General features: G+C 45.8%; 1 protein-coding gene across 1 annotated transcript; it reads left to right on the top strand.

The window, feature by feature from the left end:
- Positions 1 to 11890: 11890 nt before the first annotated feature.
- On the top strand, positions 11891 to 13496 carry LOC136498997 (ethylene-responsive transcription factor ERF113-like). Its single transcript, XM_066494695.1, has 2 exons — positions 11891 to 12317; positions 12743 to 13496. Exon 2 carries the CDS (start codon positions 12745 to 12747, stop codon positions 13300 to 13302), a length of 558 nt encoding a protein of 185 aa, XP_066350792.1. The 5' UTR covers positions 11891 to 12317; positions 12743 to 12744; the 3' UTR covers positions 13303 to 13496.
- Positions 13497 to 25128: the final 11632 nt, after the last annotated feature.

Genomic DNA, 25128 nt, shown 5'->3' with positions numbered 1-25128 from the left:
GGTAGTAATGTGCTATGGTAATTTTCTAAGATTTTTCTAAGCTATAAAAATAGATGTTGTTATTCAAACCTATTATTAACTAGGGTTAATCATATGTTGCTTTGTGTATGTTTAAGAGATTAGTGAAGCTTTGATGTATCTTTAAAGCATTTAATGAGATGTGTTGACTTAGCATATTAGTAGTAGAAGAGAATGCTATAGATGACATGTGCTTATAGTATATGTTCTTGGATGATGTTGACTACCTTGCATTCAATCATATCCATTGTGTTCATTTCATCCAATGCACTTTTTGCATAAGCACTTACGCACCTGCATCATACAGGATCAGAAACCGAGAGCCTAGTCGTCATACCCGAGGAGCCCGAGGAATAGCTCGAGGTGCAGCCGCAGGAAGTGACCGAAGTCAACGAGAAGGACGTTGAGGAACTTTCGGAGTGCCCCGATCACCGCCCGAGCTCCTTCGAGAGAGGCAAGCCCCGGAGCATTTTTCTCCTCGGTTTGCAATTATTAATTAAATGCTTTACTTTAATTGATGCATTACGTTCAGGAGTTGTTTGCAACTATTGCTGCATTATACCTTGTCTACCTTGTTATACGATATCCTTGTTACCCTGGTATCCGTAGTCGAGTCAATGCTTAGCTAGCTTAGACCGGTAGAAGTCGGGTGATTTCCTGTCACCTGCGAGCTATAGGTGGTTACCTGGATCTACTTGGATAACTATGTAGTCATGGTATAACTAAGTGTTAAATGAAGTTGAGACCGGACGGAGACTTACAGAGTTTTGGACTGTAGTGCTTTCCATCTATGTCGATTAAGGACCGACCGTTGTTGGGCCTTGAGTCATATTGAACGCATGCCTTACATTTAGCTAGCTGAATAAAGTACCTTTCGACCACGAAGCTGGGAGATTATTCAGGCCGAGTAGATTGCCCGCAGCGCACTGTACCGGAGCAGGTGTGGTAGGACACGGGGGCGAGATGATAAGACCAAAGTGCAGTCGGTCGGCCCCCGAGTACATGTGGTTCCTGGCAAACTCGAGATTCCTAGATAGTTGACTCGGTGACCAATACCTCATTTTAGTGGGTGAGTGAGGTTTGTGTAAGGAATAAATCACCAGCTGGTTAGGAATCGATTCGAATCGCCATCGCTCCTGGATAGTGAGCACTTGATTTGAGTGACTTCATCATAGTAATGTTAATGGAACACTTGGACAGTTATAATGAATATGACATTATGGAAGTTGTTGATGATCATGGGTTATCATTATTGGCTTAATCACTTGCTTGCTCTAGTATAGGTGCAAATTTAGCCGACAGGTTAATAACAATTAACTTGACAATAATGCTTTTGGAAAGGTTATTGAAATGCTAAAAATGCTTCTTTTTGCAAATGAGTCGGCTACCCTACTATAAAGCCCTTCATAATCCTTGGTGTCACTTATTTTCGGTTATGTCGGGTAAGTCTAGCTGAGTACCTTCTCATACTTAGGGTTTTATTCCCACTTGTTGCAGATGGGCAGATATATTATGGCTATTGTATCAACTGCCTTTATCCTATGATGGGTGATGCTTAGGACCATGGGCATGGTCATTCCTTACGTCTCATCTGATGCTTTTGTTGGAGATGATCATTAGCTGGCACTGTATTTGAACTCTGTGTGAGTGTGTGTGGTTTGAACAAATGGCTTCCACTACTTCTATTTGAACTCATTTTGTAATAACTATGTTTAAACTCTGATGTATCTACGATGCGAACTTTTATGTAATATGTGATGGTGACCACTAAACTTATTATGATCTTGGCTGGGATGTGAGTTGGTTTGAAATCCTTCGTGATTTCATGGACTACCGGGTTATACGGGCTTAAGTTTGCTAAATCGTCTGCTCCAGCAGATGATTTTCTTACTTAATTTCGTATAATTGGTCGGTTCTGTTACAATAGCTTAAACGGGACCTAGGTATCCTGTTCATGGGGATCCGTCTAGGGTCAGCCCGGCTGAGACTCGATCACGGACTGAGACTCCTGTGAAGCTAGTTTGTCTGAGTTTTGGCCGCTTGCGGGCCCATCCTTTGTCGTAAGGGTGCCCTAGGACGGCCGTCAAAACTGTTGATGGGCCTTCCCTCGAACTCCTAGGCCTAGGTGGGCCGGTGAAAATGCTTTTTGTTCCATATCCCCTTTGCTAGAAAAGAGCCCTAGTCTGCCCAGGGAGGCGAAACGTCCGGTGCGATTTTGGAGGGAAAGGATAGGGATTGGGGGCGCATATCCTGCATGGTGACATGGTGGTGAATCATGGCAGGCATGGAGATCTAGGTAGACTGTTGCCTTCCTCGCATCCATCACCCCTATAAAACCAAAGGCTTCGCCCCCATGGTTTCGTACATTGCCTCCTTGCCTTTGCATCTACAACCTCCCCCGCCAATCGCCTAAGCCTCTCGCATCCGCATCTCAGCCACCATCAAGTTTGCATCCACCCACCCCAATCATTCAATGGAGCCATGGTGCAAATTTGATATCACCCTTCAACGCCTGAAGGGCCTCGTTCGCTGTGGCCTCCTTTATGCGCGGACTATCATCGAGGAGTGGTGGCTGCCCGGCGATGAGGACGCACCGTCGCCACCCGATGGGTATGTTGTATCCTTCGCTCACTTCCACGAGCGGAGATTCACCACCCCCACCCATAAGTTTCTTTGGGGCTTGCTACACTACTACAAGGTGGAGCTACAACATCTTAACCCCAATGGAATCCAACACATTGCGGCATTCGTTGCCCTATGTGAGGGGTTCCTGGGGATTAGTCCCCACTTTGACCTGTGGTAGAACTTCTTTGTCGTCACCCTCCTAAAGAAGCAGGAGAAGAAGCAAGAGCAGAGCATGCTGATGGGATGCGTCGGCATTCACCTATGCAACAACCAGGTCAGTGAGTACCCACCGATGCATCTGTCAACCTCCAACAAGGGGTGGCATTTGCATTGGTTCTACGTTAAGAACAACACAGCCACCCCCTTGCCAGAGTTCACCTGATGCCTCATCGAAGAGGTCCTAGAATCATGGAGGAGGTGGGGAGTCCCGGAAAAAGAGAAGAAGAAAATTTAGGACCATCATGCCACCGTCCGAATTCTAAAGGAGAATGGCATGAAGGGGTCAGGGATCATCGGTGCCTACCATGTGTGGAGGGTGGCGCCGCTAATGAGGCGCGCGCTTCCCCTACGCATGATGGCACTAGGGCATCACTTGATGGGATGGCGCTCACTAAGGGAGCACTCTCCCCCTCTGAAGTGGCACAACGTATCAAGGAGGCGATGGAGCCTTCGTGGGATGACATCAGCGTTGTCCTTGATTTTGTATATCCGATGCCAGGGCATCCCCCAATGTGCCCAAAACCAGGGTACATTGTCTTTGTAAGTTTTCTTTTCTCGTGCCTCTTTTTAATCGAACTCCCGACCTCTTGACGCTATTTTGAGATAGGGGGCCCACCAAAGAAGCTTGTCCTTACGGATCTTCCAGCTCTGTCACCGAAGGATCTAGCCATGATGGTAGCCAACTGTGCCGTGACCGAGCAGCAGCGGAAGGCAAAGGAGGATGAGAGGAGGAAGAAGCAGTAGAAGCTACACACGTGGAAGCGTGGGGAGGAAACCGACAGTGATGAAGATGACGAGGAGGAGGAGGAAGAAGAAGAGGTAGTTGCCGACCCCGAGTGGGGTGACCTGGAGAGCGGGGATACACTGATAGGTATCTCCTCATCCATGCAGGGACCCTTCCTGTTCTATGCAGGAGGAAGTGAGTCCATGAGGACAGCGGAGGCAGGCCGAACCATCGACCCATCCTCAGAACAAGTAGGGACAGGCGAACCAGCCGCCGTGCCTGAGGTGTTGGTAGAGGGGAGCGGCCTCGCCGTCGTGCCTCAAGAGTCAGCAGGGGTGGGTGGATCTACCACCATGCCTGAGCTGCCGAGGGAGGGGGATGGCTCCACCGCCATGCCTTCGAGTGCAAGGGAGGCGAGCCCCTCCGCTCAGGAGCAGAGGGTGGGCTCCAAACGGCCCCGTCTTAAGGAGGCGAAGCAAGGACCTAGGGGTTCGTCCCCCAAACGTATCCTGCACCCAACAGCACCGATGTAAGTCATTGACTTCTCTATTTTTCTCTATTTTTCAGCATGACTCACGCCTTCTGTTTCTTGCAGCAACCTGAGATGGGGCCACTCTTTGGTGCTAGTGCCTAAGAAGAGTGTCGCCATCCAAGCAAGACGTTGGCCATCACCCGACATCTCTCTTGCTTTGGGCGGGAGTGGATCTAGCATCATAGCCTCGTTGGCTGGTTAGGCACCACCCATGGTGGTGCCCATGTCCTCAGTGGGTCAAGCGGATGCCGGGGCTAAAGGAGCGCCCTCAACGATCACCAAGCAAATGGCGATGGAGGTGATTCCGCTGCCTATGTTAGAGCGGGCGGAGCTGCCACTCATGCTTGTGGCACCGTCTATGGTGGGCATGGCACCACCGGTTGAGGACCCATTGACACAAGCGGAGGTGGCCATGACTGTGACAAGCCAAGCATAGCCGAACGTAGCCATGGTGGTGCCTAAGGAAGCGACATGATTCGTGCCACCCATGGCCCTGGTGACTTCACCCAACATGGGCCAGATGGAGGGAGACATGGTAGAAGGTCCTCAGGTGTCGTGGTGGTGGTGGAGAGGACTAGCAAGGGGTCATCTTTGGCCCTGATGTCGGGGGCAGCCGCTTGCTCACGCGGGGTGAGTCACTGCTGCAGTGGATGGATCCGCAAGACCCAACGTCGATACTCTTCTCACTCGATGATGCTACTAAGAGCATAGAGTGGGAGAGTCTCAATGAAGGGATCTTGGCCATGCTGGAAGTCCTAAACTAGGCTAGGGGCGTCCTATGCGACGTCGTCGTCCCTACTGGCTGGGTATCCACTTAACCTTTCCTCTTGCTCTCTTCTTTCTTTATGTATTTTTGTGTTTTGACATTGATCTTCTTTTAGTCCCTTATCGCTCATAGCTAGGAGAAGTCTCGGTTCCTTCATGAGCAGAAGAAGTAGGACTGCCTCACTGAAGAGGATCCGGCTACGTGGGGATGTGAGTGCCTAGCTCGCTGTCGCCCAACAGAGGGTGGCCGAGCTGACTCCCCTAGTCGAGGAGGCGGCCAGTCTCTGGTAGTAGGAGGCCGAGGCTCATTGGGACGTAGAGGATGTCGAGAAGGTGTTCTAGGATCTATCGGCGAGAGCACGGCAAGACGAGGAGGAGGCCGCTAGAGTTCAAAAGGAGCGGGATGGGCTACTTTAGAGGGATGCCGTGGCCCACCAGCAGGTCCTTGACCTCCTAGCCAAGGTGGAGAGGGAGCGGGAGCTCAAGCAGGGAGCTAAGGAGAGGTCTACGGCCCTACAACAGAAGGGGAACTAGGACGCCAAGGCGGTTGCTCAGCTGTGCGGGGAGTGAGACGAACTATGCTAGACTATGGAGAGGCTCCGCTTAGAGCGCGGCATGGCCCATAGGGAGCATGATCAAGCCGTCTGAGAGCACAATGAGGCATGGTAGGTGGTTAGCTCCCTCTAGGCCGATCTTGGAGCCACGGTAGCCCGAAGGCTGGAGGCCGAGAGCGTCTCCGTCGGGCTAGTCATGGAGCTTGCCGAGGTGCAGGGGATCCTTTAGGTGGCGAGTGATGAGCATGATCTCTTGCGCGCTGCTGTCGGGGTGGTCTTTGATGACCTGGAGGTGGCACGGCCAGAGGGAACTAGCTCGCTTGTGGCCTGTGCTGTTGTGGATATCATGGCATAGGTGCGCCAGCTCGAGAGGGAAGCTCTTTGCTTTGGTATTACCCAAGCCTTCGCCATCACCTACTCCCACTACGTCAAGAGTATTGACTTGGAGACAATGAGCCTTGGCTTTGTGCCTGGCTACAAAGCCTCCGAGCTGGATGAAATAGAGAAGGTGGTGGCTCCTGTCGCACAAAACCTGGCGAACAAGGTTGAAGAGATAGTTCTCCCTCAAAGGGGATAGTTAGTCGACTAGGCTAGATAAGCGTTCTTGTAACTTGTGAACAAGTGTCGATCCCTATATATCATGAAAACAATTTCGTAACTTTGTTTTATTTGATTTGCTTGATTGAACTTGTTTTTCTTTCCTTTTTATGTGTGAAAGAAAGGCTCACATATTCTGACCCCTTTGTCTATTAAGATCATAGGGCTCAAGGCATAAGAGGAAAAACCTTTAAATCACGTTGGTGAGCAAAGATACTGTAGCCACCGAGGCATAGGTTTTTTGAAGTTCAAACAGGCCTGCTTAGTTTATTTGTTTTCGCAAACTCTGCCGCTAGGCTTAACATGAGGAAGAGGTCTGATGCAATGACTATTTTTAGAAAAAGGGGGTATTTATACCTTTATCAACCCCTGAGTGAGATCCTGACCCCTTGCGGTTGCTGGGGTCGAATGTCACTGAAGACCGGAGAGAGGATATCGAAACTACTCTTGTATTCGCACATACCCCTTCCTTAGGATTTTAGCTATCGTTCTACGACCGTGCGTTAGGTCTCCTTGTAAGTCTAATCTTCTTCGAGCCCCCACGCATGGCGTGGATTCGGTCAAGGGTCAGCTCATTTTTGTGACTGTCGCCCCATCCATGATTTTTGCAACTAGAGGGGTTAAGTTAACGTCACCTGCCTCGATCGCTCAAATGATGTACTCGGTGAGCTTGCTAGCACCTAGCGGGCATGTTCGAACGGAATCCGGTTCCATCACCTGTGATGGGATCAACAAAATCCTCGAGGGGGGCATTTCATTGCTCCTTAACCCGCCTTCCAACAGATTCCCCCTCAATGGGGATTCTATGGGCTCGGTTAGAGGCTAGGATCAAACAAGAAGGTTGAGACTGCCTTGTCCGCTTCTAAGTGGGTCAGGCACAGGCCGTTGAGGCTCATCTATGTTTCCCCCTGGCTCTTTGTTCGACACAAGGCGGCCTCGTGCTTTCCACGAGCCCGCCCTCGAACCTCAGCCTTTTGATCTAGGATCAGGCAGGTTCGGTAGGGGTCGGTCATGATTCATGCATCACCCCATCCTTGGTTTCGACAACCGAAGGGCTGAGCTAATGACACTTGCCTCGATGGCTCAAGCATCACGCTCGGTGAGCTCACTAATGGGCATGTTCGAGTGGAATCTAGGTCTGTCATCCGCTGACGGGGTCGGTAGAGCCCTCATGTGGCATTCCACTATTTCTTAACCCGCCCCTGGCCGATGCCCGAGCCATTCGATAGGCTCGGGTGGCCCGTTGGCCTCTCCTCGATGGAGATTCTGTGGGTTTGGCTCGAGGTTAGAATCGAACGAGAAAAGTCAAGATGTCCCTGTCCGCTTCTGAGCGGGGTCGGGCATGGCCGCTGGGGCTCATCTCAGTTTTTCTCCCCTGGCTTTGTTTGACGCGAGGCGGCCTCGAGCCCTTCGTGGGCTGGCCTTCGAACTTTGGTCTGTTGCTGTTCATATCGAATGAGACGAGTACTACTTCATGACGCAATGCGAAGCGTTGTGATGCAGCAATCACATGTGAAATGTTTGGATGTACGGTATGATTGAATGAATGAGCATAAAGAAATAGCATGGGTCGGTAACATTACCTCGACGGTACGAGTGATGGGTTCTAGGAGCTTCTTATCAGATATGTCCATGCGGGGTTTGGGTCCGACGTTCATGATGGGGCCGGTGTAAACTGCACGAGCATCCTAGTTTTCCGTTTCCATCTCTCGGCAGTGATCCGAGACGTTTGATCAGCTTGGGTGACTTGACATCTTCTTCTTGATGGAAATTCTGCAAGTAGGCCCCTCCGAACCCTTCTCTTGAAGGTGGATGCTAAAGCTTGGAGTGCAGGGACAAAGACTTTGATTACGCTGGTGAACAAAAACACCATAGCCACCGGGGCATAGGGTTCTAGCGGTTCACCTAGTTTTACTCAAAGTTTATGCCCGCACATCGTGCCTCCAATTTTTAAACGTAAGGAGGGGTCGGGCAAAGAGAAATGTTTAGCGAGTAGACTCTTTTGCCAGCCCCCGAGCGATGTCCGATCCCCTACCGTTGCTGGGGTTGGACGCTCGGCAACGAATTTAATATGTAATGTGAGTAAGTAAGGGTGCTTATCTCTCGGCGGCGGTTTTGAGCTGTTCGATTGACCTATTTCTCGGCAGTGGCCAAGCCATCTAGTCGACTTGTGTTTCCTATTGAGACAAGATTTTCTTGTGGGAGTAGAGGATGAGAGTATCTCGCACAAGAATTTAGTTGGGTAGACAAGCCAAGCGACGAATTTGTGCAAAAATTGACAAGTTCTCAAATTTTGTTACAACAAACAACTTTTTAGCTCTTCCCCCTCTTTTTTTCTACAGAAGTGTTTAGCGTGTTCCGACCCTTTCCGCTGTTAAGGCCATAAAAGCTCGTAGTGCGAGCGAGCCAGTTCTGACCACGCTGGTGAGCAAAGGTGCCGTAGCCGCCGGGGCATAGGTTTCTCTCAATCCGACCAGTTATACTCAGAGCTTGTTCCCGAAAACCTCGCTCCTAGGTATTAGTGTGAGAAAGGGAGGCTGGCCCAGAGAATGTTTGCAAGGTAAATACACTCATATCAGCGCCCGGGTGAGACCCAACCCCTCGACCTTGCAGGGGTCGGATGTCACACAAGATCGGGGATTTTGATAACAAAACTAATAAGAGAAAGTATGCATTTATTTAAGGGTAAAAGCGATGTAGCTGCTCAATGTTCCAGGCATTGGTGAAGACCTCGCCGTCGATGGTTTTTAGCTTGTAGGCGCCTGGCCGGAGTACCTCCACGACGACGTACGGTCCCTCCCACGGCGGGGAGAGCTCAAAAGTTGTTAAAACATATAATTATGTATATTTTATCACTCAAAAGTTGTTAAAACATATAATTATGCATATTTTATCACACTAAAAAAATACAATTACATTTGTCGAGACCCCCTTAATCATAATCGCTGGTTCCGCCACTGAATGGATAGGATGGAAGTTAGCTTTACACTCTTTGTTATGTATATCTTGATCTTGACAAGGGATTTTTTTTTTGTACCCATGTCGTTTTGGTTTTCTAGAAGGAGAATCAGGTCCCAGCAAGCTGGTTCCAAGTCAATGAGATTACCCAACAACAGGTCAAGAAACATCCACACTAGTAAAGTGAGTGTTCAACAATCACCCATGTGCTGAGACTGTGAAAACATTAATCAAGACTGCTAGTTGCTTGACTCAGTCATCGTTACTCCTTGCTTATGTAAGTTGAGTAATCTAAGGGGTTACTGGCTGTCTCCTATTTTTATATATATATAATTAGCAGCTTCTCCCTTCCTAGTTGCATGCGTCCGTGATTCAAGGGTGTTTGGTTCTTTAGTCCCTTCTAAAATTTATGTCACATCGAATATTTAGATACTAATAAAAAGCATTAAATATATATTAATTATAAAATCAATTATATAGATGGAGGCTAATTTGCGAAACGATTTTTTAAGCCGAAGTAATCTGTCATTAGCACATGTTACTGTAGCACCGAGTTGTCAAATCATAGACTAATTAGGCTTAAAAGATTCGTCTCGTAAATTAGTCGTAAGTTGTGTAATTAGTTTCGTAATTAGTCTATATTTAATACTTCATGTATATGTCTAAATATTTGATGTGATAAGAATTTTAGGAGCGCATGTAAAAACCAAGTAAGGCCTCAGGTTTCACAATTTTTTACCAATGATCGGTCCAACTTCATCATTAGTTTATATACGGACACAATGATGTGGTACCGTTAGGACCATATTTGAATACATTGAGCCTAGATGCAGCTACCCTACTCATCCTATGATGTCCACTCGATTTCTGCCGTTAAGTCAACAATAAGAGTTGAGATTGAGGCATGTCACCTCATAGGTGAGGTGATCGCTCAATCTCAACTCCGAGTCTATTTAGTTTCCCTTTAAAACGTCAAATTTTTCAAGATTTTTCGTCACATCGAATCTTTGGACGCATGCATGAAGCATTAAATATAAATAAAAAATAAAACTAATTACACAGTTTAGATAAAATTCACGAGACGAATCTTTTAAGCTTAATTAGATTATGATTGGACACTAATTGCCAAATAACAACGAAAACGCTACCGTAACATTTTGCTAAAAAAATTGGCAACCAAACTGGCCCTCCATGTGCTCACAAAATATTGTTCAGCGGTCAAATTTCAACACACGACAAACAAAAATGAAAGTTGATCTCGTGTTGGTCCATGTGCTCACTAAATATTCTTCAGTGGTCAAAATTCAACCACACGACAAATAAAAATGAAAGTCGAATACATTATTAGAGTGATACAAGATTAGTTGAGAGTTGAGCATGTGAGCTTTGTATTAACCACGCCAATGTCAGGTTTGGATGACCACTGACTTCTTTTAACCAGAAAAAGGTTATTCAGTGAGACACGGAAGTAATAGGTAGTTAGGCCACCTCATTCATTCCTTTTATAGGAGAGCAGCACTGAAACCATTTGAGGCACTTTTTTTTTGTATTTGTTACGGATAAGCTTTGTCATTAAATTTTTTTATTTATAAAAAGATATCCGTTTAATATTTTCCTTGTACAAAAAACGTTTCTAGTTAAACATTTTGACTATACAGGTGTGAACAGAAAGGAGTGCAAATCAATGACTTGACCTCAAATGCCGTGCCGAAGCTTCCTTGTAGTTCTGCCAGCTTGCAGCAAAGCTGCACTGTCACTGTGGCCTAGTATTAATCAAACCTTATCTTTGCTTCGAACCATAGGAGATTAACATTAACAAGGAAATTAGGTGACTATATAAAGCGAAAATTAGATAAATATACGCCATGTTCGTTTGGGCTTGTTTGGCTGATAAGCCATGGCTGAAAGTACTGTTGGCTGATTTAGTGTGAGAGAAAAACATTATTTGTTGACTGAAAAAATACGACTTATAAGCCAAACGAGCCCGAACAAACATAGCGTCATTATGAAGGAAATCAAGAGGTCATCTTGGGCAAGTAAGCTATGGCCCTTGGTTGCCGGTGTGTGTACGTATATACATGGTGCGAGGAGTGATACACACCAATCATGCGTAACTTGTGCAAGTTTTTTTTTTCTATATTCACAATGGTAGAAATGAATAGTTTAGAAGCACATATTTGTACTTTAAATTATTACTATTGATAGATGATGTATCTAAGTTGGACATTCGAGTGGTACCTTAGGTTATTTCTAATAATGACTAATGTAAGTAATTTATGGGTTACTTTACATTTAGTTTTTTAATGGCATAGGTTAGGGTTACTTTAGGTTATTATGGTGGATACGACTAATTTTAGATGCAACTTTAGGGACTATGTTACATTTTTTATAATGGTATAGTTAGGTAATTTAGATGAAGACTAGAGCATTAGTGGAGCTTAGTTAAGGCCAAAAGGGCCATGCCCCCCCCCTAATTTTTCATATTGCTTTGAAGATTTGTATATTATCATGCTATAGACACTGTTCATGTATACTTTACCTCTGTTGATTAACAACTTGTAGCCAAAAGTTGCAAAGTGTCAACTTTTTCTGAAATACTCCCTCTGTTCTAAATTATAAATCGCTTTGATTTTTTTTGTTCTTCTGTTTTTGCTATGTATCGATGCATAGCAAAATGGATATATAAAAAAAAGTTAAAATGATTTATAATTTGAAATGAAGGAAGTAGCAGTAGTACAATGCCTCGTGATAATTTTGACAGCGGTAAAGATATAACCACTTTTAACCGGACACAGTAACAATCACAAGTGCGTGTTGTCGGGAGACGGCTGGTTATAAAGGGAGGGAGCCTTCCTGAAGTGCCCCCACGTACACACTCGACTCCCCCATCATCATAACGCGAGTCATCGAGTGAGCCCCATCCTTATCGCCTCTGCTCTGCAGCGTCAATCTCCTCCTCCTCCTTGGACGCTAAGCTAAAGCCCACCGCGCACGCGACTAACAGCCGGACACGTGAAACCAACCTACTCCTATGGGCGTCGCCTCGCCCTCGCGCGCGTCGTAACCGCACACGCACACACGCCAAGCGTGGATCGCCCCAGACCCAGACAGAGCGCCGGCGCCGCTGCTCCTGCCGCTCACCAGGGCGCCCGCCGCGACGACAGGGCTCCGCCGCCGCCGGCGGCGGCGGCAGGAGGCGGCGGTGTCTGGTGGCGTCCCCCGTTGCGCGCCGAGGACGAACACGCCGTCATCGTCGCGGCGCTCGCGCACGTCGTCGCCGCCGGGAGGCAGGCGCAGCCGCCACCGGCCGTGCTCGGCCAGCAAGGTACGTACGTGTTCGCGCACGGGCCCACGTGCGTCTCTGCTATCGATTTTTCTCTGAGGAATAGGAGTATGTGTCATTCAGCTAGCTTTGCAAACCAATCAAATCCAATTTACGGCCTTTTTTCTAACATAAGAAAAGAAAACTGGTTGTTGGTAAGTACTAGTTTGCAAAGTTTATGTATGTCACAACTCACAAGCGTATAATAACAGTAAAAACGAGGATCTTTTATTCTTCTTCCCGGAGTAAAAAAAAAAAAAAAATCACAGCGCGTGCGCCTGCGCCTAGTCGTAGCCGACGTGGCAATCCGATCGGCATGCTTCTGACTCTGCCCGGGTGGGCCCACGCTATATAAACGGTGGCGCTCCCTGTTACATTTCTGACGACCTGACACGCTCCCTCTGCTGTGTGTGTGTGGATTGATTCAGTGATGCTGATGCACCGGACCGCGGCGGCGCCGCCGCCGACGGTGGAGCCGCAGCAGCGGGCGCGGTACCGCGGCGTGCGGCAGCGGCCGTGGGGCAAATGGGCGGCGGAGATCCGGGACCCGGTGAAGGCGGCGCGCGTGTGGCTCGGCACCTTCGACACCGCCGAGGACGCCGCGCGCGCCTACGACGCCGCCGCGCTCCGCTTCAAGGGCGCCAAGGCCAAGCTCAACTTCCCTGCGGGACACCAGTGCCAGCAGCCGGGGGCCACGGCGGCGGCTTCGACGTCGGCGGCGCTGGCGCCGGCTCCGCGGTGGGGGACGCGCCACGCCGCAGGTCCGCCGAGCGCAGCTGCGGCTGGTCCCGGTCAGGAGGAGGTGGAGTTCCCGGACCTCAGCCGGTACGCGCACATCCTGCAGAGCGGCGGCGACCTGGACCTACAGGCCATCGCCGGCGCTGGCGGGCTGACGCCGGGTCGGTCCTCGACCACCACGGCCTCGGCGTCGTCATCGTCGCCGCCGGCGCCGTCGGTGGATTGGTCGCCATGGCGAGGTCCTACCTAACCAGATGCATGCATACAGTAGTGATGATGAGCACACATGACACATGTAGTTAGTAGTTAGTGTCCTTTTAGTCCTTCGAATTAATCCATGGAATCCTAGCTACAACATTTAGCGACTTTATTTGTTATATAGGAAAGTTGACACGTTTGTGAGTCTACGACTTTGCTTGTGAAAAGAAATGCTACTAATGTATATTTTTAGTCGTTCTGATTTTTTATGCATGTACTAAATTCGTTTTAAACTATAGTTCGTTTGACTTTTTCCCTCTAAGTTTGACCACTCGTCTTATTAAAAAAATATAAAATATCACTTATTTTGTTGTGGTTTGCTTTATTAACAAAAGTTTTTCAAGAATGACTTAAATTTCACTATGTTTGCATAAATTTTTTTAATAAGACGGGTGGTCAAACTTTTAGTTAAAAAAGTTAAACAAACTATAATTTAGAATGGATGAAGTAGCTTTTTTCTATACATTTAGAGATATATATACTATGTTTACATTCATAATTTTAATTTTTATTATGTATCTAGAAAAAATAAAGTGATTTACAATTTTGATTTGATTGACAGGTCGAAGTTAAACTATTTTAAATTTGACTAATATATATGACTCTAAATAGTTAGCTCCCATTTGACCGCTCAAAGAGCACCTTCTCGAGGAGACCAACCAAATGGGTCAGGGAGGAGCGGCTTCACATAAGGAGTCTTGGATTTCCTGCTCTCTAGAGCACAAGGCGAGAGTGAGCTGTTCGTTTGGACTTATCAGTTATGGTATAATGTTTTTCTCTCACAACAAAATAGCATCAGCTGGCTTATCAACCGCAAAAACCATTAACCGAACAGCTCGAAGCTTCTTCAGGCTCCATCTCGCTCCTGCGGTCCCATATGCCTGAAGAAGGTGGGCTTGAAGACAGTGACGGGAAAGAGAGTCTCAGCCACAGACGTGAGGAAGAGGAACGCATGCTGTAGCTATTGGCAACAGGGGGAATTACTGGTGATCGGGGCGCAGGTTGCGGTCGTTAACATCTGGAGGGGTGTGATCGCTGCCTGTTGGAGCACAGGCCGCGACCGCCAATGTTGGGAGCGGCGTGAGATGGTCGAGGAGTCGCTAGAGGGGAAATGATGTGCGATGGCGTTTGTGAGAGGAGGAGGGGCGGCATAGCGGGGGGTTGGGTGCGAGAGGGGTGATGGCACGGTGTGATCGCGCGAGAGAGATACTGGCGGAGGTGAGAGAGAAAGGAATGAACGGGTAGTGAGAAAAATAACCTAACGACAAGGGGTCCAATATATCAAGTTGGTCCATAGTAAAAAAGAAGAGCTATTTTACCCGTTTTCTCTAACAATTGAAGCCAGAGACATAAAGCTAGTCCTTAAAAAAAAACTAAAGCTGAAGCTATTTTAGCTTAAGCCGGAGCTCTGCCAAATGAACCCTTAAAACATATATCACGACAAATTTAATGGTACATATCTAGCATGATACATGCTAATAGGTTTATATAAAATCAGTAAAATTTTAGATTACATGACTTAGCACTACTACCTCTGTTCCAAAAAGAAGGTGTGTTATTAGTTAAAGTGCCTAAAGTTTAGTTAAATATATAGATAAAAATATTAATATTTATATACTAAATAAATATATTATAGAAATATGTTTGATGCCGAATCTAATGATATCTATTTAATAGATAAATATGAGTGATTTTTTATATATCTGATTAAACTTTTAACATAGCAATTACACTAGGTTTTGTTATGGAGGGAGTATTTTACAATTACATTAGCTTCAGTATCAGTATCAGTGGCTTGCACACAGGATCTGAGACGTCGAATATGCGCAGGTCGTACTCGTACGGGGTACCATATGAACTGAAGCGAGTGACAGTTAAGTTGACAATACATTAATGACAGTTTGGGCGTATTAGTATCACCAAGTGTGTGGTCAAATGCTGCAACTTGCATTGCTTTTGCTTTGGACGGGCACAAACTGGAGTGTACACTAGGCGCAATTTGCTCAATGTGGGGTGGGGATTGAAATTGAGGACTCGGGGACCATGCATGAGTCATACACGCCATTCTTATCTGATTTCGTCTAAGCCCCCAGCGGGACAGAGTACACTGGACAGGATAAGAAGGCGAAAGCTAGCTCCTGCCGGGTCTATGTCTATCTATCCATTCCAAGTTCTCCAAGCCAGCCAGCTAACTGTTTCCGGCCGACTTGGTCGCTGTGTTTTTACCAAAGTGCGCTGTGTCCAAAGTCGCCGTCCCAAAGAAACAACGGCGATTTGAAGTTGCTCAGATCAGATCGCCTAAAGGCATCCTCGAGGACCTCGATGCCAAACAACGTTGTTTTCATGTGGACGGGCGCGGCCAAGCCTGGGCATAATTAACCGATGACCGAAGACTGAACCGAACTGACCGAGATCGAGACCGAAATTTTCGGTCAAAAGTTCGGTCCCTAGTCCCAACTAACCGAACTTTGTTAGTTCGGTCATAGGTCTCAGTTAACCAAACTGACCGAAAAAACCCGTAGGTACTATTGCTATAGAAAGCCCATGAAAAAAGGCCCAGCCCATGTACATAGAACCCTAGTGGACATATAAGCCTCCACCGTCTCTGTCCAGTCTCCCGTGACTCCCTCCAGAGTCCGGACCCTCCACGGCTCCGCCTCCACTTCTACATTGTCCGTCTCCCTTGACTCCCTCACGACCCTCGTCCACGGCTCTAAGGCACCGCACTAGCACACCTGACAGCATCCCGGGCGGCGAGCACAGGTGCACCGTAGCGGCGAGCACGAGCAGGTGAGGGCAAGCCACGAGCACAGGGCACGGCTGCACCCTGCAGCTGCCGAGACGCCGGCCCGGCGACCCCTGTCTAGACGCCCCAAGCCGACCGCGGAGGCGCAGACGTCGGAGCCCGGAGGGGTACCGCAGGCCGCCACCCACCTGGGACCATCAGAGTCTACTGAAATTTGCTCGTGGTTAGAAAAAAAAAATGCTGCTGAAATTTGCTACAAATCCTGTTGTTTTGTTGTTACTAGTCCAGTCCGGTTAGTTCGATCATGATCGAGACCAAACCGAACTAACTGAGATCGAATTTTCTTGGTCCTGCCTTTTCAAACCAACCGATCGGTCCTTAAAATCTGATGACCGAACTTGTTAAGTAACCGAAGAATTGATCGGTTCGGTTCGGTCTGACCGAAAGCCCAGGGTGAGGCGCGGTACACGCAGGATAGCTCCAGCGGTGTAAAAAAGATCTAGCTTATAGAATATTTTATGAGTAAGAAAGAAAGATAAATTTGTTCCTTCTTAATAGCTAAGCTTATACGTTTTTACGATAGTGATACAATTAAGACGTCCGGACAGACGAATGCCTCTCTCCGCTCACTCCCACCCGAGCCACTCGCCCAGCGACCCTATCCGCTCGTCCCGCCGGTCCCCCATACCTCCCTACGTCGTTTCCTCCCTACATCGTCGTGCCCATCCGATCCACCCACCCCAGTCTGCCTCACCACCGCCGGTCCCCCGTACCGCCGCACCCCCATCCCCTATGGCCTCCTCCGCGTTGCCTCCGCCATGTCGCATTCCCCATCGGGCCCAGAATCGCCCCCCGCCTCCATCGAGCCGGCAAGCCTCCACGATGGATGCTCCAGCAAGCAGGTGAGGGGAACGAGATTCGTATGACGCCGTGCCCGCCGGCGAGTTGCCCGTGCCGCTGCCCCACAGCGAGGTCCATGCGCCTTCGTCGACCTCTGCACCGGCGTGCCTCTGTTCGTCCAAGCAAAGCCCAAGTTGCAAGAGTATGTTTCAAGTGTTTTAGATATTTCATCTGGATATTGCAAAAGTATATCAGAATGTTGCACATGTTGCAGTGGCTATACATGTATGTTTTAAGTGTATGTTCTAATTGTTTTATTTCGTTTTTCCAGACGTATGTTTGCAAGTGTTTCATCTAGATGTTGCATATGTTTTCACACATATGAAGTGTTTTCATGTGTTTTTTCGCAAGTGTTTCATACGCATGTTAAGAGTGTTTTAGCTGTATTGTATGTATGTTGCAAGTATTTCATCTAGATGTTTCAAAAGTAAATCTGGTGTTGCAGCTAGTGTTTTAGAAATATATTTCATGTGCTTCATCTGTCTTTAGACGTATGTTGCAAGTGTTGCACCCGGATATTTCAAAAGTAGATCAGGTGTTGCATCTCTATCTTCGCTTTTCGCTGCCTCACCTTCGCCTCGGTGTCTCCTCCTCCTCCTGGCGCTGGCTGGGCATCTGCCGCCCCCTCCCCGTCTTCTAGACGCTGGCGTAGCCACATGTTGTAGTCACCTACTACAGCTGCTGGCCGTGTGCATCCACGTGAGAAGTGGAGGGGCGCGAGAGGGGACTCCCCACGTGCAGTCGATGGTGTGGGCCCTGCATAGGTAGGCACGGGATGCGGGTGCGCGGGGAGAGATGGAGTGCAGGCACGGGCGTCTATTCGGACGTCTGGGGCCTAACACTGACGTCTTCTTATAATTCATGTGTCTATGTGTGGCAGAATCGCCCAAAATAACACGCTTCCAGAGGCGCTTATCTTCCACTAGACACTAAGCACCCCAAAAGTAAGCTGCACTAGGTAGTTCCATCGAGCACACCCCAAGGGAGAACTCGAAGAATCCACATTTTTCATCCAGAATCCAATAATGAGAACGAGTTTACAATACTTAGTCCATTTCATACAACAAGAGTTCTCGAAAATATATTATTACAATACCAAGTTAAGAGTGCGGAATTTAAACAACGGAATTAAAATAAACATCTAACGATAAGATACAAGGATCAGTCTATGCCCACTAGAAGAATCCTCCACACAACAACCACTCCTCAAGCTGCACCTGCAATAGGGGTAAACAAACCCTAAGTACAGAATGTACTCGCAAGACTTACCTGACTAATGGGAATAATTTTCTGACTCCAAAGGATATGATAAGCTTTATTGTTTGCTGGGTTTTCTTTTTGCAAAAAGCATTACTAGTATTGAATCCTTATGTATGTGTTTTATTAGCAGTCATGATTAGTTCATTAGCTAACCATTCTATATAAGCACCTGTTCTACTTTCAAGCAAGAGTTGATCAATCAGATCCATTCATTCCCTTTCATCTTCCTGTTCTTACTACGGTGCTAGACCATAGCCAAGTTGAACCGTATCACATGGTGATTCGTGAACCAATGTATCCCAGCTGGGTATCCCAAAACACACGCTCCACCTGTACCCCAGTGTAGGGTCAAGATGGCAGACTAGAGGGGGGTAAATAGTCCTTTCAAAAATTAATCACGTCGGCTAACCGAAACAAGTGCGGAATTAGAACTATCGGTCTAGCCAAGACTATACCCCTCTTTCTATATTCTCTAGCACCTTCCAAAGATACTAATTAAGCAACAAAGGTGTCGGGCTAGCTAGAGCTCACCTAACCAATTCTAGGAGCAAGGTCACACAAACCTATGCCACTAATACTTTAAGCTACAAGGGAGCTCCTACACATGCTAGTAAGCAAAAGCACAAAGCCAACTAAGCTCACTAGCAATGCTCAATAACAAGGCAACCAATGCCAAATTAGAGAGCGCAAATACTTAGCTATATAAACTAAGCAAAGTGACTAACAAGGTTACACAAACCGAACTAGCCATGCAAGGGAGCTACTTCTATGCTACACAAGCAAGAAGGTAACTAGTAAGCTACACAAGCTAACTAATTACAAGAGCAACTACACAAGCACAATGCATATGAAAGTAATTACAAGCTTGTGTAACGAGGATGCAAACCAACGGGAAGAACAAGGTTGACACGGTGATTTTCTCCCGAGGTTCACGTGCTTGCCAACAGGCTACGTCCCCGTTGTGTCGACCGCTCACTTGGTGGTTTGGTGGCTAATTGACATCACCCGCCAAGCCCGCACGTCGGGCATCGCAAGAACCTACCTCGAAAGTGAGGGTAGCTCAATGACACGCTCAACTAGAGTTGCTCTTCGCGGCTCCCGCGGGGCGAGCACAATGCCCCTCACAAAGCTCTTCTCTGGAGCACCGCACAAGCTTCTTGCGGGCTTCAACGGAGACCACCACCAAGCCATCTAGGAGGTGGCAACCTCCAAGAGTAACAAGCACCACCGGCTTGCAACTCGATCACCTAGTGCCACTCGATGCAACCTCACGATGCAATAGCACTAGAATCGCTCTCTCACATAATCAAATGATCACTATCAAGTATATGTGAGATGGAGGGCTCCCAAGCACTACTATACAAGCCACCAAGGCTCTAGTGTGCTTAGCTGTTGGCCCAAGGTTGACCATGGCTTCTATTTATAACCCCACAAACAAATAGAGTTGTTACCCCTTCACTGGGTAAAACTCGGGACGACCGGACGCTCCGATTAGATCGACCGAATGCTGGACCCCAGCGTCCGGTCGTGCAATGCACGCCACGTGTCCCCTTCTTTAAACGCTGATCGCTCGATCCCAACGGTCATCTGTCGACCGGACGCAATAGCTTGAACTGACCGGGGACGCAGCAACCCCTATGTCCAGTCGTTTCTAGTATGGTACCAGATATGACCGGACGCGTCCGGTCGATCGCGATCGGACGCAGCACCAGCATTCGGTCACCTCCAGCAACACTGCTCTACCTACGTCATCACACATCACCTTGATCGAATGCACCCTGTCAGCGTTCGGTCACCTCCAGCGCCAGTGTCCGGTCGAAGACCAACGCCTGCCCGCTGACTGCCACTACTGACCGGACGCTGGAACCCAGCGTCCAGTCACTACGTGACCAGTGTCCGGTCCACTCTGTGAGACCCTATCTTTTCAGAACAGGGCGTCGGTGGCACCGTCGGACTGTCCACACTCTACGGGCGGACACTCCGCTGGTGGAGTTCCGAACCCTTCTCACATCCGTTCCATCGTCGAGTTGATCCACATCAACTCCAACTTCATCTCCTTTGGAAATGTGCCAACACCACCAAGTGTACACCGCTATGTGTATATGTGTTAGCATTTTCACAATCATTTTTCAAAGGATTAGCCACTCAACTTGCCACGCCACTCAATCCTAGCGACGATGTTAAGTTAGATCACTTGAGTGGCACTAGATGACAGATATGCAAATAAGTTTGCCCCTCTTGATAGTACGACCATCTATAATAAACCCGGTCACAAACTTCTCTACACACCTATGACCGGTGAAATGAAATGCCCTAGGTTATACCTTTGCCTTGCGCATTCTATTCCATCTCCTCCAATGTTGATGCAACACATGCACCAACATGATTAACAATGATATGATCCACTTCATATCATCACGTGATCATATTGGTTCATCGATCTTGACATCACTTGCTTTTCATCGTTGCCTTCATCCATCGGCACTAAGTCTTACTTAAGCTTCACCGCCACGCGGTCCATCGCTCCAAAGTCTCTGACTTGCCCTTCATGCTTGCAACCGGTCCATCAAGCCAAGTCTTGTCTTGATCTTCTCCACCTTGATCACATGACTCAATGTTATGTCTCATGTACAATGAGCTCCTTCATCATCACATGTGTGAGCTTTACCACATCTCTAAGCCATTTTCACCTTCATGGCATATGTTGCTCACACACATGTACCTGTGGACTAATCACCTGTGTATCTCACATAAACACAATTAGTCCACCTAGGGTTGTCACTCAATTACCAAAACTACACAAGGACCTTTTAATCTCCCTCTTTTTGGTAATTGATGACAACTCTACAAAGATATGGAAATTAAACTCTTTTGGATTCATGTTGCTTGCCCAAGCAATTTTACCATGTGTAAATGATTTTGGACAAGTATCACAAACCTGAAATGGTAGTATTAGCTCCCCCTACATATGTGCTAGAGTGTTTGATTTGAAGTTTGCACATATGCATAGATTAAAATTGTGGGAGAGTAATTACTACAAAATGATACTAAGGTGTATAGAATAAACCTTTGAAGCGTGTACCAATCGGAGTTGCACCTTTAAGTTCATCCTTAGCACCATGGTTAACTAGATATCATTTGAAAATATAAAACACTAGATACCTTGTGAGATCAACATTAAAAGCAAGGTACTAGCATTACTTGAAAAGCATACCAAGTGTCTAGCTATCATCCTATGCATGCTAGTTATCAAATCATCATTCAAGTTCTACAACTAGCATACACCACACAAGCATGCATATTGAATTTTGAAAGCTTATGCAATGCAAGCAAGCACTTGAATATGCACATATCAAATGCAATCAATCAAAGTTCATGAGCTTGCTCCCCTATTTGTGTGCTTCTCTTGTCCAAGGATTTTGATCCATCTCTTTTCTTCAATGTTGCTCCCTCTTTGTCCATGTCCATGTCCAACCTCTCAATTTCTCCCAAAGCTTTCATATCTTGTCTCTCCCCCTTGTACAACCATAATCTCAAAGCTTTCATATCTTTGTACAATCTCTCCCCCTTTGTCATCAATTTCCATAAAAGGTGAGCTTCTCATTGATGCAAAGGTATACGTTTAGAGTAGATGGTTGAGGCTTGAATCTTGTATTTTTTATGGACATCACTTGATTGTTGGAATGATACTATTTGTAAATACCACTTATAGCTTGTACCACTTGTATCTTTTGTAGGGCTTCTTGAGATACCACACATAAGATTTTTGATCTTGTGATCAATTTGTGGGACACCTCCCCCTATGTGATAGCATAGGTCATCCATTTGATACACTTTAGCTCTTGTAGGTGAGGGATGCATTCTTCATTTGATGATCACTTAAAGTTGAGGATCACTTGTGGAACCATCATCTTGCATGATTGATACCATGTGTAGATAAGATATCACTTGAAAGAATCTTCTAGTATGGAACCACTTGTTGGATTTATCAATAAAAAACATTTCTTGAACATTTGCTATCTTCATGAATACCACTTATAGGATATCACTTGTGAGTTGATCTAGACATCATTTGTAGATTTTTGATAAAATACTTGAGTCTAGATACCATTTGAAACAAACAAACAAACTAGATATCCATTTGCATTGTTGTCTTGTGCTTGTACTCTTATCACTATCATGAGCTTCTATGATTGACTTGAACTAAATTGATTTGCCTAAGCTTTCAAGTCCAATTTGAACTAATGACAAGCTTCTTCACACCTCTTGCAAGGGTTATCTTGCCAATGTTGTACTTGTCACTTGTTAGCAATCCAAATTAGATCAAGTACTTGGGATCACTAGCTCATGAATAAATTCATATACTAACCACTAGATCAAGTAATAATTCAAGCAATAGTGGTAGGCTATGAATTTAAGCATTTTATTTGTTATGCATGATTCTATGAAGCATGTACTATATGCACTAACCGCATACTAGTAAGGGATGAAATGATCATGCACATTACAATGATACCTTTGCTATGTTGGAGTAGAGGATAGTCACATAGATTCTAATTCATTACTCCAATAGCAATATGAAGTCCAATTATAAGCTTGGTGAAGACCAATAGATACCATGTTGAATTTCATTCTTCACCCATATAAAATGAATACCACTTATGATCAAGTGCACTTTTTTGTTGTGGTTGGCTTGCTTTATCTTTTGATCTTTGCTTGCATGAGAGCATCAATTTGAGAATACCACTTGAAATATCATGACTAGCTCTCTTTTGGGTGTTGCTTGCTTTTCTTGATCAACCCTTTTGATTGCTTCAACTAAGCATCTCAAATGTTTCTTGGATCACCACTTCCATGTTAGCCTTCCAAGTACCACACTTGGTTCACCTACACATAGGCGGTAAGCCCCTACACTAGGGAGAAGTGACCTCTCTCCAAGAATCATTCTTGATACTCACTTGAAATGACTTGATTGATTGATCCAAGTGATGGACTTAACTTGGTGAGTAACCTTGATTCCTTCTTTAAGTCCTTTTCTTTCTTCTTGTTTAAGTCATTTTCTTTCTACCAAATGATTTCCAATAGTCACTAGAACTTAAACTTCAACTTCATCTTGAGTTTGATCTTGATCTTTCAATTTGAGTACCGAATGTGTGCAAAGTACACTCCACAATCAAATAGCCTTGTACTCTTTGCTTGTCATGCTTCTAGATCATCTCAAAAACCAAACTTAGGTACCTCAAACACTTGTAAACATGTTTCCAACTCGAGGACCTTTCAATCAAAGTGACTCTAGATCAATCCAACATTTGTCACTTTTCTAACAGATTTTGTACACTTCAAAGAAATAAGCATATCTCCCAAAGTACAAATCCAAATATCACTAAATTTGGTGGAGGTGTGCAATACTAAGTTACCTAGCAGCTGTAAAAATTTTAGCTTCATTTGACTTCTAGATTGCTACCAGATTTCAATTCTTCCACCATTGCTACATGCTGAAAACAGCTGCACTATAGCTGACAAGATCTACTCCAAAACTGAAGCATTTCTTATCCAATTCTCATAAAAATTGTACAGCATCTTATACCATAAGTCTATAGTATGTACACCAATTTTTATGCCAATCCAATAAGTGTTGATTACTCAAACATGGTTAAGATCACAGCTAGCTCAGATTCTCAATTATAGGACAGATTTTAACAATTGAGCTATACTTCATCATGTATGAATCAAACTTGAAACTAACTTGTTTGAATACTTCCATAAGACATATATCCATTCAAATCACTTACTAAAAGTCATCTCATGAATTAATCCAACACAAATCAATTCAAACTTGACTGCTAATACATTATCCATTCAATCATCTCATAGCAAGCAACATTGCATATTTATCCAATTCGATCAACTCATATGCACCCAAATGAAATTATCAACAAAAGATATACCTTGGTTAGCTTATGATCATCCAACTAGCAAGCTTCAACTCAATTATTTGCAAGTCATCAAATATATCCAATGAATTACCAACAATCTTGAATTATAGCACTTATATGTTGATAGCACTTTGGACTTCACTCAATTTTCACTTGGCATTGGGTTTGGATGTGCACTAAGCTTCATAACTTGATTCAACATATGATGAACAATGTGAGATCAATTGAATCAAGTCTCTAATGCCGATAGTAGCTACAAACAATCATCCACTTTTTGATGGTACCCAAACTAGTTTGGGTCCTCTCAAGTTAGGAGCAACATACTTAGGCATAGCCTTAGTATGAATAGCGGGATGTTTTGCAATAGCAACCATAGAGGTACCATTTTCACCCTTCCTAAGCATATTATTATCAATAATTGAAATAGGCTTAGAAATGTCACCTAGGGGACATGAATGTGCCATGTGTTCCCTTTCCCGATATGAGTAGCACTTTCTCTTTGCTTGAGCCTTCTCTTCTTTGCTTATGTGGTGCTTCTCATTGCCTTTCCTCTCATGGATTGCTTGAGCCTTCTTCTCAAGCTTGGTAGGACACTTAGAGGCAAAGTGTCCTACACTTCCACACTTTAAGCACTTGATGTGAGCATAATCTTTCTTCTCATCTTCATTCTTGCTCATCATCTTGGCATCTTGAGTTTGCATTGGATGCCTTGCCTTTCCACCCCTTCTTATTTTCTTTTTCTTTATCATCAAATCACCACCATCTTCATGGTTGATCTTAATTTGAACTTGGGGTGTCTTCTCTTGCTCAACTTGTGACTTTGGTTGAGGCTTCACTTATTGCTTTACCAATTGCTTGGTTGGGCACATTGAGGTAAGATGACCCCAAATGCGGCACTTGAAGCACTTGACATGCTTTAGCCTCTCTTCTTCTGTTATATTATTGAGCTTCTCAATGTTAGGGCAATCATTTGCAA

Source organism: Miscanthus floridulus, chromosome 13, assembly GCF_019320115.1.
Source record: "Miscanthus floridulus cultivar M001 chromosome 13, ASM1932011v1, whole genome shotgun sequence".
NCBI classification, from domain to species: domain Eukaryota; kingdom Viridiplantae; phylum Streptophyta; class Magnoliopsida; order Poales; family Poaceae; genus Miscanthus; species Miscanthus floridulus.
Note: the sequence above shows the minus strand (reverse complement) of the source record. Positions and strands in the feature narration are given on the sequence as shown.